The sequence below is a fragment of the Saimiri boliviensis genome, chromosome 17 (genome assembly GCF_048565385.1).
Source record: "Saimiri boliviensis isolate mSaiBol1 chromosome 17, mSaiBol1.pri, whole genome shotgun sequence".
In the NCBI taxonomy this organism is placed as follows: Eukaryota; Metazoa; Chordata; class Mammalia; order Primates; family Cebidae; genus Saimiri; species Saimiri boliviensis.
The window spans coordinates 42009231-42026328 of NC_133465.1; the positions used below are offsets into that span (position 1 = coordinate 42009231).

At 50.0% G+C, this 17098-nt stretch overlaps 1 protein-coding gene across 2 annotated transcripts; it reads left to right on the forward strand.

Annotated features, from left to right (window-relative positions):
- The first annotated feature begins 227 nt into the window (after positions 1–227).
- Positions 228–14733, forward strand: PHB1 (prohibitin 1). 2 transcript variants are annotated; one of them, XM_003931249.4, is made up of 7 exons: positions 228–299; positions 2430–2544; positions 3861–4022; positions 9064–9206; positions 9378–9494; positions 11667–11762; positions 13580–14733. In XM_003931249.4, exons 2-7 carry the CDS (start codon positions 2457–2459, stop codon positions 13790–13792), a joined length of 819 nt encoding a protein of 272 aa, XP_003931298.2. In that variant the 5' UTR covers positions 228–299; positions 2430–2456; the 3' UTR covers positions 13793–14733. The 2 variants fall into 2 exon arrangements, with proteins under 2 accessions (XP_003931298.2, XP_074244735.1); XM_074388634.1 differs by lacking the exon at positions 228–299 and adding an exon at positions 306–459.
- The last annotated feature ends 2365 nt before the right edge of the window (positions 14734–17098 follow it).

Sequence of the window (17098 nt, forward strand, 5' to 3'; positions counted from 1 at the left end):
CCCAGGAAACTACAGTCCCCTAAAGGCTTTGCGGCAACACACTCGCGTTGATTACCAAAGAGAAAACGTTTTCCTCCGCGGGCCAGCCGCTGCATAGCCTTTTGGGAGTTGTAGTTCAGCTGCAAAGAGCCGCCGAACCGGGGTAAGGTTTCAAGCCACCCTTCCCAGAACTCACAGCGCCCTTCCTTACCAATAGAAAGCGTGGATCTTGGAAAGAGGGCGGGGCAGAAGAGGAGCTGTGAGGCGCACGCGCAGTATGCGTGATTGGGGAATTCATGTGGAGGTCAGAGTGGAAGCAGGTGAGAATGGAGGGGTCGGGAAAGGCCCGTCTCTGGGCATCTCTGCAATCCTCCTCTGCTCCGTGATGTGCACTTTGGGCGAGGAGAGTGCGTGCGTGAGTCCGCCTTGTGAGGGAAGTGAGAAGGAGCTGAGCCCGGGACAAGCCAGGGATTGCTCAGAGTAAGGGAGGTGTGCATGGGGGCAGGGTGAGGAATAATCCAGAAGCTATTAGAAAGGGAAAGGGCCGGGTGTCCCAGCCTCAGAGAAGGAAAATTTAAATGCATGGGGCGAGATCAAGGTAGTCACAGGAGTTGAGGTCTGAGAAACAGGGAGGGAGGATTTGAAACTGGAGCGGGCAACGACGGCGGGGCGGAGCATTAGAAAGTTAGATGCTGGAGTGATTTCTAGTTAGGTCACCTGTGCTCAGGCCCATCCCGCCTCAGCCCCACTCCCCTGGTTCTTCCACAGCTCACTGTCGCTGTACAGCTGGTTAGAGCTTTCTCTCAAATGGGTTCTTCAATTATATTGGCCCCAGGATGTCATCCAGCTCCTGCTTTCATAAGAAGCAGGTCGTTCTTAATACACAATGTTGAGAAGCAGTATGATGAGGAGTTAAGCTGTGTTTGCTAACATTAAACCTCTGGGTTCTAATTCTGCTTTTACCACTTAATAACTATGCGATCTTGGCTTCTCATGTAACCTCTGTGTGCCTCTGTTTCCTCTGTAATTATATTCTTCATAGGGTAATTGTGAGGAGTAAATAAATTGCTTTTATTAGACGACCTCATATAAGTGTTAGCTGTTACTGTTACTTTTTTTTTTTTTTTTTTTTTTTTTGAGAAGGAGTTTCGCGGCGCGATCTCGGCTCACCGTAACCTCCGCCTCCTAGGTTCAGGCAATTCTCCTGCCTCAGCCTCCCGAGTAGCTGGCATTACAGGCACGCGCCACCATGCCCAGCTAATTTTTTGTATTTTTTAGTAGAGACGGGGTTTCACCATGTTGACCAGGATGGTCTTGATCTCTTGACCTTGTGATCCACCCACCTCGGCCTCCCAAAGTGCTGGGATTACAGGCTTGAGCCACCGCGCCCGACCCTACTGTTACTTTTTTTGTTGGCATCAACATGTAGCACAATTTTTGAGTTATTTTTTCAAACCATTATTGCACCAATCCAACCACAGCCCCTTTTTGGGGGCCCACTTGTCCAGGAAATGAGAGGGTGGTTTAGTATGGTGCTAAGTTCTCTATGGATTTCAAGCCCTTGCCTTGTTTTCATTATTGAACCAAGTGTCCCAGACACCTTACTTGAAATGATTGAGAAAGAAAAAAAGAAATCAGCCAGGCATGGTGGCTCACGCTTGTAATCCCTACACTTAGGAGGTCGAGGCAGGAAGATCACTTGAGCCCAGGAGTTCGAGACCAGCTGGGGCAACATAGCAAGACCCCATCTCTGCAAAAAATGAACAGAATTAGCCAGGCATGGTGGCACACTTCTGTGGTCCCAGCTACTTGGGAGGCTGAGGTGAGAAGATCGATTGAGTCAGGGAGGTTGAGGCTTCAGTGAGCTGAGATTGCGTCACTGCACTCCAGCCTGGGTGACAGCAAGACCCTGTCTGAAAAAAAAAAAAAGAACTGAAAAGGAAAAAAGCAGAAGAATTGATAGTACGCATTCCAAGCTCAAGAGTGTTATTTAGGCCGGGCGCGGTGGCTCAAGCCTGTAATCCCAGCACTTTGGGAGGCCGAGGCGGGTGGATCACGAGGTCAAGAGATCGAGACCATCCTGGTCAACATGGTGAAACCCCGTCTCTACTAAAGATACAAAAAAATTAGCTGGGCATGGTGGCGCGTGCCTGTAATCCCAGCTACTCAGGAGGCTGAGGCAGGAGAATTGCCTGAACCCAGGAGGCAGAGGTTGTGGTGAGCCGAGATCGCGCCATTGCACTCCAGCCTGGGTAACAAGAGTGAAACTCTGTCTCAAAAAAAAAAAAAAAAAAAAAAAGAGTGTTATTTATTAGGTGTCCTTCAATGGATGATTTAGCACTTTCAGAATGGGGAAATAGCTAGGTTGAAAAGTGACTGTGTCAGAGAGGGCTTTCTCTGAGGATTTGGCATCAAGTTTGATTTTGTTTATTTTGTTTTTATCCCCTTAGGTGTGAGAGGGTCCAGCAGAAGAAAACATGGCTGCCAAAGTGTTTGAGTCCATCGGCAAGTTTGGCCTGGCCTTAGCTGTTGCAGGAGGCGTGGTGAACTCGGCCTTATATAATGGTGAGGCATGGAGGGGCACTGGGTGACTGCGCTTTTCTCGGAGATTTCTGTTGGTCTGCATAGCCCATGTGACACCCCTGATGGTAGCTGCTGTCTGTGAATGTGTTTGTGGCCATGAGGGCTCACCTCCTGCCATCCCATAGCGTAGGAATACATTGTTATCAAGCCCCTGACCTTGCAGTCATAGGTCCTCTCAGAGCCTTTATTCAAAAAGAGCCTCCCAGCCCACTTCCTTGTGGGATGTGTCCAGCGGCTCCTGTCAAGGTGAAGTGCTGCCGCACCACCCAAATGCTCTGCATAGTGTCTGGATCTCCCTGGCTATCTGAAATGGAGAGCTCATTTGTCCTCCTCTGCTTGCATGTGGAATAACAGCAAAGGCTGTAGATCTGTTTGGGTTGGGCGACCTCGTCCTGAGCAGGGGCTTCTGCTCTGCTGAATTTGGGTAGTTTCAGAGAAAATGTCTTTGGGATGCACTGCCCAGCTTTTAACAGTATAGGAGGGGCGTTAAGCTGTCTTTTCTTCCACTTTATTATGGAAGCTTCCTCATTGGTCAAGCAATGGATTTGACCTGACTTTATCTATAGGACTCCCTTAACTCTGACAATCTGCCACTTCCACATGCCACAAAGCAGCAGTAAATTGACCCGTCTGGTGTGTGAGGAGCTTTACTTTCAGAGTGAAGATATTTGGACCAATGATAAAGTTCAGAGAGGCAGCTGATTAGAAAAGCCTGCTCGGCTTATATGACACGTCTCAGCAGTACTGTGATCCTTTTGGCCACACCTGCAACTAGACAGTAATTGCTATCACTAAATTTCTCTCTGTACCAAGATAGTACTAGAACTCCTTAAAACTTTAGAGAAACTGCTATGAGGAAGAAAGAGGACCTTCTAAATGTAGAATTCCTATAATGAGGGTGCTGCTTCTGTGAGCACTACGTTCAGTTGGAGCCCAATGGACATGTGGTAACTCGGAAGGCCTCACTGAGTCTTAGAAGTTTTGGTAGATGATTCCTGGAAATATGTTGGTGGGTGTTCAGGGATAGAATGGTCATTTAGAAAATCAACAGCCAGTTCCCTCGAGGAGAAAGGATGCTAGGGAACAGATCCTATTACCAATTTTTGGGGAGACGTGGAACAGAGAGTGATTGTTAGTTTTGTAGCTATTTGGAAGTGTCTAGAGACCAGGAGATGGGGAAGACAGAGCAGAGGGGAGACTTAAGTGAACAGGAAGCACCAGGGCTCTTTCAAAGACATGAGCTTTTTGTTTAAAGGATGTGAAGATTTTTCTGACATGTCATTATCTTTTCTTCCTAGTGGATGCTGGGCACAGAGCTGTCATCTTTGACCGATTCCGTGGAGTACAGGACATTGTGGTAGGGGAAGGGACTCACTTTCTCATCCCATGGGTACAGAAACCAATTATCTTTGACTGCCGTTCTCGGCCACGTAATGTGCCAGTCATCACTGGTAGCAAAGGTGAGTCTTGCCTGTGGTTCAGGTAAAATAGGGAGTGTGGAAGAGGTATCTGCTCTTTTGTGTCCCAGGAGCATCTGTGGGATACCAGGATCCAAAAGGCTTTGGACTGCACATCATAGGAATGACTAGACTATTTGCCCTGGAGAGCTTGATACGGATTCTTAGAAATATCCACTTAAGGCCGGGCACGGTGGCTCATGCCTGTAATCCTAGCACCTGGGGAGGCCGGGGATCGCCTGAGGTCAGGAGCTCGAGACCAGCCTGGCCAACATGGTGAAACCCCATCTGTCCTAAAAATACAAAAATTAGCTGGGCATGGTAGTGGGCGCCTGCAATCCCAGCTACTCAGGAGGCTGAGGCAGGAGAATTGCTTGAACCCTAAGGGCGAAGTTTGCAGTGAGCTGAGATCATGCCACTTCACTCCAGCCTGGGTGAAAGAGCAAGACTCTGACTCAAAACAAAAAACAAACAAACAAAAAAACTCAAGGTCCACACACAGCAGTACAAATTTAGAGAAATATACAAAGGTGTATCTTTTTTTTTTTTTTTTTTTTGAGACGGAGTTTCGCTCTTGTTGCCCAGGCTGGAGTGCAATGGCGCGATCTCGGCTCACCGCAACCTCCACCTCCCGGGTTCAGGCAATTCTCCTGCCTCAGCCTCCTAAGTAGCTGGGATTACAGGCACGCGCCACCACGCCCAGCTAGTTTTTTGTATTTTTAGTAGAGACGGGGTTTCACCATGTTGACCAGAATGGTCTCGATCTCTCGACCTCGTGATCCACCCGCCTCGGCCTCCCAAAGTGCTGGGATTACAGGCTTGAGCCACCGTGCCCGGCCCAAAGGTGTATCTTAAGAGTTACATGGAGTCTGGCCAGGTGCGGCGGCTCACACCTGTAATCCCAGCACTTTGGGATGTCAAGGCGGGTTGATTACTTGAGATCAGGAGTTCGAGACCAGCCTGGCCATCATGGTGAAACCCTGTCTCTGCTAAAAATACAAAAATTAGCCAGGCGTGGTAGCACATGCTTGTAATCCCAGTTACTCAAGGTGGAAGCAGGAGAATTGCTTGAATCCAGGAGGCAGAGGTTGCAGTGAGCCGAGATCACACCACTGCACTCCAGCCTGGGTGACAGAGTGAGAGTCAAATAAATAAATAAATAAATAAGAGTTACATAGAGGCTGGGTGTGGTATCTCACACTTGATAATTCCAGCACTTTGGGAGGCTGAGGTGGGAGGATCACTTGAGCTCAGGAGTCGAGACCAGCCTGGGCAACATAGTGAGATCCCGTCTCTATAAAAAATACAAAAACTAAGCCAGGTGCAGTGGCTCGCACCTTTAATCCCAGCACTTTGGGAGGCTGAGACAGGCAGATCATTTGAGTCCAGGAGTTTGAGATCAGCCTGGTCAATATGATGAAACCCCCTCTCTATTAAAAATACAAAAAGTTAGCTAGGCATGATAGCATGTATCTGTAATCCCAGCTGCTTGGGAGACTGAGGCAGAGGTTACAGTGAGCCGAGATTGCGCCACTGCACTCTAGCCCGGGCAACAAAGTAAGACTCTATCTCAAAAAAAAAAAAAAAAAAAACGCCAGGTGTGGTGTCTTGTGCCTCTGCTCCCAGCTACTAGGGAGGCTGAGGTGGGAGGATCACTTGAGCCCAGGAGGTGGAGGTTGCAGTGAGCCTGGATCACACCACTGCTCTTCAGGCTGGGTAACAGAGCAAGATCATCTCCAAAAAATTAAAAAAGAATTGTGTGGTCATGTAGGTCAGGTGCAGGCCTATAATCCCAGCCCTTTGGGAGGCCAAGGCAAAAAGATAGCCTGAGCTCAGAAGTTTGAGACCAGCCTGGGCAATATAGTGAGACACAGCCTCTACCAAAAAAAAAAAAAAAAAAAAAAAACGCTGGGCACAGTGGCTCATTCCTGTAATCCCAGCACTTTGGGAGGCCGAGGCAGGCAGATCATGAGGTGAGGAGTTTGAGACCAGCCTGGCCAACATGGTGAAACCCTGTCTCTATTAAAAATACAAAAATTGGGGCCAGGCGCGGTGGCTCAAGCCTGTAATCCCAGCACTCTGGGGGCCAAGACGGGTGGATCTCCAGGTCAAGAGATTGAGACCATCCTGGTCAACACAGTGAAACCCCGTCTCTACTAAAAATAGGAAAAATTAGCTGGGCATGGTGGCATGTGCCTGTAATCCCAGCTACTCAGGAGGCTGAGGCAGGAGAATTGCCTGAACCCAGGAGGCGGAGGTTGCGGTGAGCCGAGATCGCGCCATTGCACTCCAGCCTGGGTAACAAGAGCGAAACTCTGTCTCAAAAAACACACACACACACACAAATAAATAAATAAAAAATAAGCAGTTACATGATGATTTAATTTTTAAGAAATCTAAATGTGTTTTCCTCCCTCAGCTGACCTCATCCCCTAACCCCCCTGCCAAGTAGCTATAGTTCCCCAGAGTGACTACAGAAACCAATCTCTAGCCTTATGTTTGCCTTTGCGGCTGACTCGCCCTTCGCCTTCTGTGGCCTGCAGTCCTGCAGTGCGGGGCTCGTGCTGTCATCTCAGGTGGAGGCGCACACCCCCAGGCGCGGTCTCTCGGTGTCTGTAACACTCCACTGCATTTCCGGTAGGATCCTGAGATGATTCGCCCTCACCGTTCTCCCTCGTCCTACCCGTAGAGGTGCAGAGGCAGAACAGAATCGCAGATGCGGTTCAGCAGTATTTCCTCACACACAGGAGAGAGGCACGTGGATCTTGGTTAGTTGACTTTAATGCTCGCCCTCAGTGCTGCTTTTCAGCAGATGTTGACTTACTGTGATGGTAACAGGCTTGGTGCTGGGCTGGAGGGTAGTGGTGGTTCAAAGGTAGATGAGAAGGAATTTTTGAGGAGCTCAGTCTACTAGGAAGATAAGACTTGTGAACAAGCAATTACAGTGGAGAGTGGGGAGAACCCGAGCCAAGGTCAACCGGGGTGTAGGGAAGCACAGAAGAGAGCAGCCAGCTCCCCCAGGTACTGGGCAGGCTCCTGGGAGGGACTGACATCTGAGCTGGGACTTGCAGAGTGAAAAGTGTGTCAGCCAGAGAAGAGGGGGAAGGAGAAATTCAGAAATCTGTAGGTCCTGGCCAGGGAGAAGCAGCCGCCTAAAGGGCTTGCCTACTACAAAAGAGGAAATAAAAGGTGGATGGGAGGTAATGAAGAAACATAAAATTTAATTTAAAAAGCCTACTTCTAGGCCAGGCGCAGTGGCTCACGCCTGTAATCCAAGCACTTTGGAGGTCAAGGTGGGCGGATCACCTGAGATCGGGAGTTCAAGACCAGCCTGACCAACATGGTCAAACCCCGTCTTTATTTAAAAAAAAAAAAAAAAAAAAAAAAAGCCTGCTTCTAAATTTCCCACCTCTTTGGGAGTTCTTTCTGTACTGTTTTGCAGTGGTTTTCAGGATACCTTATGTCCCTATTTCTAAAACGATCGATAGGAGCTTCTGGAGATCAGGGAGTTGTAGGTATTAATACGTTTCCCACCTCTCCTGGTGCTCAGTTCAGGACTCTGTCTCATGGGTGCTTGGTCCTTATTGTTGATGTCTGTAAGCAAGCTGTGACAGTGCTTTAGCCCCGAGCAGGCCTGACTTGTGCAGGGGAAGGTACAGTTCTCTCCTTGAGTCCTTCAACTGGCCCAGGAATTGAGAGGCAAACCATTTTGTTTATCTGTTAACCCTTTTGTGTGTTGCACAGTTGACAGAGTGTTTTATGTCTGTTTCCTCCTTCAGTTTTCCCCAGCATTTCCGCAAGGCCTGAAAGAAGATGAAATTGTCCCTATTCTCATAGACGAGGAAATAAGCTCAGGTTGGCCAAGGCTTAGAGGGGCCACATCATTAGTAAATAGCCCCAGCTCTTTGGACTGCTAGTCTAACACCATTTCCACCAGACCCAAACTAACCTCTCCAAGGCTGACTCCTGACTTGGGCACAATCACCAGACCTTGGAAAGGCCTCACCCTGCAATTCTTAGCATTGACCTGTCTGTCGTTTTAAAATCTTCAGGGTTGCAAACGTGGCATGGCGCCTATTAGACACATAATCTGAATTACGTGTATCTGAGAGCATTCAGGGTATACCAAAAAGCTGGTATCCCTGAAGCCTCTAAGAAGTTATAATCTGTTTGTGATGCTTTACTGGGCTCTCTGCCAAGGAAACCAGGCATACCTGCTCCTTGCCCTCTAGGATCTTATAATTAGCAAATTTGCAGCCAGGCACAGTGGTGCGTGTCAGCTACTCAAGAGGTTGAGGCAGGAGAAGTAAGTTTAAGCCCAGGAGCTTAATAGTAAGACATTCTCTCTAAAAATAAAGAATAAAAATTGCCAGGTATAATGGCTCACACCTGTAATTCTAGCATTCTGGGAGGCCAAAGCAGGTGGATCACTTGAGCCCAAAAGTTTGAGACCAGCCTGGGAAACATGGCGAAACCAAGTCTCTACAAAAACTACGAAGATTAGGGGGACGTGGTGGTGTGTGCCTGTGTAGTTCCAGCTACTTGGAAGGTGTAGATGGGAGAATCGATTGAGCCCAGGAGGTCAAGGTAGCTACAGTGAGCCGTCATCTCACCACTGCACATCAACCTGGGTAACATGTGACCCTGTCTCAAAATACATTAAATAAAAATTGTACCTGGGCACCGTGGTGGCTCACACCTGTAATCCCAGCACTTTGGGAGGTGAAAGCAGGCGGATCACCTGAGGTCAGGAGTTCAAGACCAACCTAACATGATGACACCACATCTCTACTAAAAATACAAAATTAGCTGGGCATGGTGGCGGGCATCTGTAATCCCAGCTACTCGGGAGGCTGAGGCAGGAGAATCAGTTGAACCTGGGAGGCAGAGGTTGCAAGTGGGCTAAGATCGTGTCATTGCATTCCCGCCTGCGCAATAAGAGCAAAACTCCATCTAAAAAAAAAAAAACAAAAAACAAAAAAACTCACTTATATTCCCACAGTGGTTTTTCTTTTTACCGCCAATGTTTGTCCCCTACCTTCAGATTTACAGAATGTCAACATCACGCTGCGCATCCTCTTCCGGCCCGTTGCTAGCCAGCTGCCTCGCATCTTCACCAGCATCGGAGAGGACTATGATGAGCGTGTGCTGCCGTCCATCACGACCGAGATCCTCAAGTCAGTGGTGGTGAGTGAACGGGGCCCTCAGCCTCCAGCCCGGGGCACCGCCCCACGAGATTGCCAGGTGGCAGGAAGCGCTTGGCAGTGAGTTGGTTGGGATGTGGCTGCTGGTTTCCTGGTTCCTTTTCTGCTTCCTCATTAACCTGACCTATCCTTCTGCTCCTCCCTTTGAAACCAGGCTCGCTTTGATGCTGGAGAACTAATCACCCAGAGAGAGCTGGTCTCCAGGCAGGTGAGCGACGACCTTACGGAGCGAGCAGCCACCTTTGGGCTCATCCTGGACGATGTGTCCTTGGTAAGATCTTTCAGGAGACTAAGGGGAAGGGGCAGCAGTTCTCGTATAGGCGCCTGGCTCCATTTCTGGGTAGATGCTATTAGGTCCCCACTTCCCCGCTCCCAGATGTGAGACTTGAAAACACAGAAACATGTTGAGGTGAGGCAGGCTCCATGGGTTTCTTGATCAAGGGTTCTTTTACCTTCCCCTGGCCACACACATCTTCCTTATGACCTCTGGTTGTATCCAGATAGCCCCTAACCAATAAATGTTTTACCTTCTCCAAACTGTGTTACCCAGAAAGTGATGCCTTGTTAACCCTGTTTGGCACAGGCAGAAACTGCCTACTAGAGACCACAGAACAGCTCAGGTCGCCTTTCTCCCCAGCACAGACCTCCCAACCTGACCCTGGGCAATCTCCTAACACCTAAGGTCTGAAGCTCAGTGAAGTAAGTTCTGGGAACCCCAATGAAAGGTGATAGAGTGTAAACGAAAGGTTCGATTCCCCCAGGCCTGGTAATGGGGGGCAAGGGACATCTCTGAGACGTAATCTATCCTCTGGAGACACCATAGCTTGTGCGTTTATATGACATTGAATGTCATAACTCAGACGGCAAGCAATACAGGCAGGATAGCGTTTCAGGTTGAGGAGGGTGAGGGGACGGGGTCGTGTTTCTAGATTGTCTGGGAAAAATCATTTGGAGTGATTTGTTCGGGCAGTGAGGTAAAGTGTTTCCTGTGCGGTTCTCCTGTGCATCGCTAGGGAAAGGCACCACTTCCCGCAGCATCTGTGCAGCTGTTTAAACAGCCACGCCACAACACCAGGTGCTAACCCCGGGGCACTGCTCCACCTTGCTCTGGCTGCGGGAAGTCCCAGGGCTTTGGGGCTCCCTCTGCTGGCAAGATGCCAGGCTGCAGCCGTTCTGCAGGCCTTCCCCACTTAACCTGAACGCCTTGACTGTGAGAAAACACTGAGTAAAAACCTAAGGGAAAAGTTGGCATTTTACTAGACTGCAACCACATACTCCATTCTGGGGAAATGTGGGCTGACCACAGGAAACCCTATCTAAGAGGTGTGAGAGGAAAATTAGGTTTCATGGGGAATTTGCTGCCCTCAGCTGGCCCTTTTAGAAATAAATTTTATTCCTTATTTATACATTGCATTTTTCATTTCTCAGGATCAGGTTTTCTTACCCAAACTTTGAATAAGAGACTAGAAATGGATCAGGCGACAGACAACAGCTGCAGTTAGAGTTAGGAGGTTAAAAATTCTGGAAGATAGACCAGGATTTACTCTTTAGGAGAAGTTTTGGGGCTGCTTTTCAAAAAAGCAGAGGTTGGGAGAGTGGAGGAAATGAAACAGCTAGAAGTTGATGGCAAAACCAAGCCTCTCCTTCTACTTATTCTTTTTCATAAAAATTAGGATGAGTAAGTAAATCGCTCTAGGCTGGGCATTAGGAATTCTGGGGTCTGTTCCCATTGTTTGTGCTATCTTTAGAGACAGTCCCGTCAGATGATAAGGAAAGGTCTAGGGATCATCAGACTTCTAAACCCTCGCCCCGACCAATGACTTTACCTGCTTTCTCTTTCCTTTAAACCCTTTAACAGAACCACCCACACATTGGGAATACCATGATTTGCGTTCCACCGCCCCTCGTCCTCTTCCTGTTCAGTGGTGGAGCTGCTATGGGAAGAAGTACTGGTTAACCCATAAGCAGAGAGCATCAGGCTCTCGAATCCCTGGGAACCAGCTGCCTCCCTCACTCTCAGGGGCCCCGTTTTCCATCTGGCCTTCCTTGAGCTTTGAACCAGGCATCAAAGGCCCTTGGAAGAGCACTAGTCAGTGGCGGGGGTCTTAGAACCCACAGTTCTCCTCTGGGGAGGCGGTCCTTGGAGTGGATACCTTCTGGTGTCTGTGGGCCCCTTCAGAAGCCCCAGCTGCCATTTGCTATATGAAGTCGCTGTACTGCGAGTGACGGAGTAAGGTACAGGAGCAGTGTAAGCAGCCAGAGACTCTGGGTATAAACTCAGTTGGGATACAGATACAGAGGTGGAAGAGCATTCTGGCCTCACGGATGCCTCCAGCTGCTAGAGCCATTGCTGGCCTCTTCGTTCCAGCGGCCGTGGAAACCTCCCAGCAGCGCTGTCTAAGCAATCACACTGCCTCATCTTGTGCTCACTCTCTCCCCTTAGACACATCTGACCTTCGGGAAGGAGTTCACAGAAGCGGTGGAAGCCAAACAGGTGGCTCAGCAGGAAGCAGAGAGGGCCAGATTTGTGGTGGAAAAGGTGAGCATTCAACCAGATGGCAGGAGCCTCTCCTTCCCCGTTCTCCTGCACTCAGCTTCCCCATCTGCTGGGTGGCCTGGAAATTCATCATCTGTCATCCCTGCTTCCGGGATCATCGGAAGGGGCTTGAAGGGATTGGTTCCAGAGTCTTCAGGGGCTAGTCCAGGATATGTGGAGTTCTGTTCCTAAATCACTGAAAGGTAATTTTTCTTCCACTTTACTGAGATCAAAAACACTCTCTTACAAATAAAAATGTTTCTCCTGGAGTATTTTCAGCTTCACTGAGAAGCCATTTTTAACCAGAGTTACATAGTGAAAGCTGACGGCAAAAAAGATCAAACATTGCACCAGATGTGCTTTCGTCACTAGATTTTTTTCTGGTGCTAAATCCATCCAGATGTGTCAAAGAACGTGACGGGACACAGTGTAATCGCTTCGCAGCCTGGTCTCTCTGGTGTTGGCAAAGACATGTTTATTTCTTGTTGTCTCCCTCTTCCCACCACCAGTGTCCCTAATTCGGGGGGAGATGGGTTCAGCAAGAAATAAAAGGGGAAAAGGGATAGATTTAATTTTGGAGAATGAAAACTCTGTGTGGGCAGCGACTTATGTTGCTTTGTATCTCCCAAAACGTCAGAGATTTTAGTAAGTCTAGCACAGTGCTTGGTGACAGAGGGTATGCAGTAAATGTGTTGAGCAAACAGACGTGGGGCCCAGCCATTTCAAAATCATACGCAATTTCAGAGAGGCTCAATACTGTCTTCTCCTCACACTCCTGAAGGTCCTGCATTGCAGAGAGCTGTCTTCCTAGTGATATTGATAGGGCAAGCCTAGGAGATCTCACTCTGGATGCCTGGGTTCTGGTCAGGAGCCAGCCTAGCTCACAAGCAGCTCGAGGAAGTCACAAGTGCATGCTGCTCTTTCTTCGCCATCCTGAAGTTGGTTGGTTGGTTGGTTTGAGACAGCATCTCCCTCTGTGGCCCAGGCTGGAGTGCAATGGCATAATCATAGCTCACTGCAGCCTTGACCTCGTGGGCTCAAGTGATCCTCTTGCCTCTGCCTGTCAAAGTGCCGGGATTACAGGCATGAGCCACCATACCTGGCCCAGTCCTGGCTTTGATAAAGCCCTTTAGACTTGGGACTTGAGGGAAAGATGAGCCTTGAGAATTGATTCCACCTTGCTTTTCCTGTTGTTTTCCTCGTTCTTGGATCCTCCCGGCCCAGAGTAGGGTGGTTAAACTAGATTACAAGTCATATTAATGAGGACTTTGAAATAAGACACATGTTCATGCAGGTCGTGGTGGCTCACACCTGTAATCCCAGCACTTTGGGAGGCTGAGGCGGGCAGATCACAAGGTCAAGCGATCAAGACCATCCTGGCCAACATGGTGAAATCCCGTCTATTAAAAATACAAAAAATTAGCTGGGCATGGTTGGTGCGCGCCTGTGATCTCAGGTGCTTCAGAAGCTGAGGCCAGAGAATGGCTTGAACCTAGGAGGTGGAGGTTGCAGTGAGCCGAGATTGCACCATCGTACTTCAGCCTGGGTGACAGAGCGAGACTCTGTCTCAAAAGAAATAAATGAATGAATTAATAAATATTCATGCAGCCAACAGAAATGTAACCCTCCCCTCCTGTGATGAAGAATGAACATGAGAGGAGAGAGGAGGACTGGGTGGGCAGTGTGCTCCCCCCACCCCGCCATCAGTTCCTTCAGGAGCCTGGGAAGGCGGCTTTCTGGTGAAGGTCCTTTCTGGGTGGTAGCCTGATAGCAGTTTCCTGAGGATTGAAATTAGTCTCTCTCCATCTCCATTCTTTTAGGCTGAGCAGCAGAAAAAGGCGGCTATCATCTCTGCTGAGGGCGACTCCAAGGCAGCTGAGCTGATTGCCAACTCCCTGGCCACCGCAGGGGACGGCCTGATCGAGCTGCGCAAGCTGGAAGCCGCGGAGGACATCGCGTACCAGCTGTCACGCTCTCGGAACATCACCTACCTGCCGGCGGGGCAGTCTGTGCTCCTCCAGCTGCCCCAGTGAGGGCCACCCTACCTGCACCTCCACGGGCCGACTGGGCCACAGCCCCAGTGATTCTTGACACCGCCTTCCTTCTGCCCCCCACCCCAGAAATCACTGTGAAATTTCATGATTGGCTTAAAGTGAAGGAAATAAAGGTAAAATCACTTCAGATCTCTAATTAGTCTATCAAATGAAACACTTTCATTCTTCCCACGTCCATCTACTTTTTTATCCACCTCCCTACCAAAAATTGCCAAGTGCCTATGCAAACTGGCTTTAGGTCCCAATTCGGGGCCTGCTGGAGCTCCGGCCTGGGCACCAGCATTTGACAGCACGCAGGTAGGGCAGTGTGTGATGGACTGGGGAGCACAGGTGTCCGCCTGGGTCCATGGGTGGCCTCCATCCTGTCACCAGTGCTGCAAGATTTGCGGATGAGGGCACGTGGCTGAACTGAGAAGGCAGGCCTCCGTCTTCCCAGCAGTTCCCGCGCAGATGCCGCTGAAGAGAGGTGCTGGGGAGGGGCGGAGAGGAAGCGGTCTGTCTCTTACCATAAGGCTGATTCTCTTTAACTGTGCGACCAGCGGAAGCAGGTGTGTGTGAACTGGGCACAGACTGAAGAATCTGCCCCTCTTGAGGTGGGTGGGCCTGATTGTTGACCCCCAGGGTCCTATAACTTGGATGGACTTGGATAGTGAGAGGCGAGGCCTGGACTGAGATGTGAGTCCTGTCGAAGACTTCCTCTCTACCCCCCACCTTGGTCCCTCTCAAATACCCAGCGGAATTCCAACTTGAAGGATTGCATCCTGCTGGGGCTGGACATGCCTGCCAAAGACATGTCCGACCTGCGTTCCTGGCTCCCCCATTCAGAGACTGCCCTTCTCAAGGGCTCTGTGCCTGTGCTGGGAAGGAAACAAATGTGTGTAAACTGCTGTCAATAAATGACACCCAGACCTTCTGGCTCAGCATGGGTTGGTGTTTTTGTCTGTGGGAGCCGTGGGATCAGAACAGAGCGTTCCAGCAGTTTTTGTGTGCACATGCTCACGTTGCCAGCTGAGACAGAATCTCCAGTAAGGCAGAAAATGCTGTGTTTTCAGAAAACACTTTGTGCTGTGTTCCAGATCCATCCCCGACCCGCAGGGAATCTCCGTAGTAGCAGGTGAAGTTTGTCATGGGGTGGGCTTGTAGGCGGTGAGGGTACGTGAAGGGCACTTCACTGTTCTGTGTGTTTTGGTGCCGCAGCTCACGGAGAGTTGCCGGCCCTCCTGCCAACTGCCAGCAACACCTTCCCCCGATGCCAGGGAAGTAAGTGGTTGTCGTAAATTACAGGTCCAGTAGAGTAGCCCTCAGATGACTTGGGGCGCTCTGCAGTGGGTTTTTTATGGTGGTGGTGGTTTTGGTTTTGGTTTCTGGCTTTTTTTTTTTTCCAAGACAGGGTCCCACTTTGTTGCCCAGGCTGGAGTGCAGAGGTGTGAACAAGGCTCGCTGCAACCATGACCTCCTGGGCTCAAGTGATCCTCCTGCCCTAGCTCCCTAAGTATTTGGGACTACAGGCAGGTGCCACTATAGCCGGCTAATTTTTGTATATTTTATAGAGACCGGGTTTCACCATGTTTCCCAGGCTGGTTTCGAACCCCTGGGCTCAAGCGATCCACTTGCCTTGGCCTCCTCAAGTGCTGGGATTAGCGAGCCACCGCGCTCAGCCAGTGGGTTTATACTGCTTATTCTGCTGATGAGGAAATTGGAAATGCCTTGGCATTTGCGGGGAGTCGAGTTTGTGCATTTGGATGGTGAGGAGGGAAAGCCGACCCCAGGTTGAGAAATGAACTGTGCCAAACACCCACCCCAAATCCTTTTAGGAACAAAGTGGAAACACCGTGCAGTGAGCACAGAGCACTGACTGTGCTTTAACCTCTGCTCTGCATCTATTCCCTGGGCTCACCACCTGGCCACAGAGAGGGGTCTTTAAGACTCCACAGGCTGGTCTCTGACCTGCATTCCGCATTTCCTCCCCCAGAGTGATGGGGCCACCACCTGTCAGCTGGGGAAGAGGGAGACCCGATGCACAGATTTGGGGTGGAGCCAGCGATTGAGTTCTCCCAATCTCTGCAGCCCGCACGCACGCCTCCGGGGCCTCCCAGCAGCCATCCCAGGAGCAGACAATAGTGTGTGATGGGCTCCTGACCCTCCGCTGAACCTCAGACCTCCCTCCCGTGAGCCTCCCATGAGCCTCCCATCCAGCCCATCTCCCTGCCACCTCCCCAGCATCATTTATCTCAGGCCTTAAGATGATCTCTTCCCACTTTTGCTCTTTTGCTATAAGAATAGTGAGGCCTTCGAATGATGAGGTGCCTGGACTCAAAGCACATTAAAGACTTCAGAAAGAGCCTAATTCCTAAATAAGTTCCAGACCGGCTTCCACTCTGCGCTCGTCCTCCTTTTCCTGCCGTTTATTGCTTTGGACACCCTTTTGGGGGTGGGAGGGCAGGAGGCTGCTCTCTGTTCCCCAGGCCCTTTTTAAAAGAGCAGTTGTGTTTCCTGCATTTCGAGGGAGATTGGGTTTCCTCCTCCAGGTGTCTGCAGGGGAGCCCTGAGCTGCAAAGCTGCCCTGCCCCGCTTCGGGGTTGCTGGTACCTTCAGGTCAGCCCTTTCAGCCGCAGGCGGGCCAGGTTTCCTGCTGGCTTTGCCATTAGCCTCCCTGCCATGGATGGCAAAGGCATATCCCAGTGGCAGCCCCGGGGCCTCATTTTGCCTTGACTTCCGCCAAGTAATTCTTTTTACAAATGTTCAAGGGCTGTTAACCAGCTTCGTAGCCCCTGATGGCCTCTGGGTTTCTCCAGAAGCTGTCACAATGGGCCTTTATCAGCTTGGGATTCTTGGGGCTGTGGATCAAAAAGCCACGTCCTGTCCTGGCGAGGGAAGGGAGAGCAGAAAGTGTCTTCCTCCCTATCCTTTGGTCGGGCTAAATAGTTCCTTTGTTCAGGCTGTGAAGGGCGAAGAAGGCACTGCACCCTGGGCAGGGAAAGGAGAGAAAAACCCTCAAAGGGTTGTCGTTTTCCTGGCTTCTGCTCGTTTTACACAACTTCCGCCAGTGTGGACTGATGGGGAGGGGGAGCATTGTGTTCATCTCAATGGGTTTACTTGAAATAAAGGGGAAGACAGTGGAATGTTAGCAAAACCCTGCCTTAGCAAATAATCTACCAGTCACAATCCAGCAATCAGCTCCGGGATGTGCAGTTAGGACCTGCCCTTGACCTCTGCAATCCACCAATAATTGTGCCAAAGCAGCCTACCCAGATTGAAAATAACCTGGGTGAGAAGGCTGCAGGA

Coding starts and splice junctions, on each gene's coding strand:
- PHB1 (XM_003931249.4), top strand. CDS start 2,457: ATGGCTGCCAAAGTGTTTGAGTCCATCGGCAAGTTTGGCCTGGCCTTA. Junction 2,545..3,860: donor GAACTCGGCCTTATATAATG/GTGAGGCATGGA, acceptor TTTTCTTCCTAG/TGGATGCTGGGCACAGAGCT. Junction 9,207..9,377: donor AGATCCTCAAGTCAGTGGTG/GTGAGTGAACGG, acceptor CTTTGAAACCAG/GCTCGCTTTGATGCTGGAGA.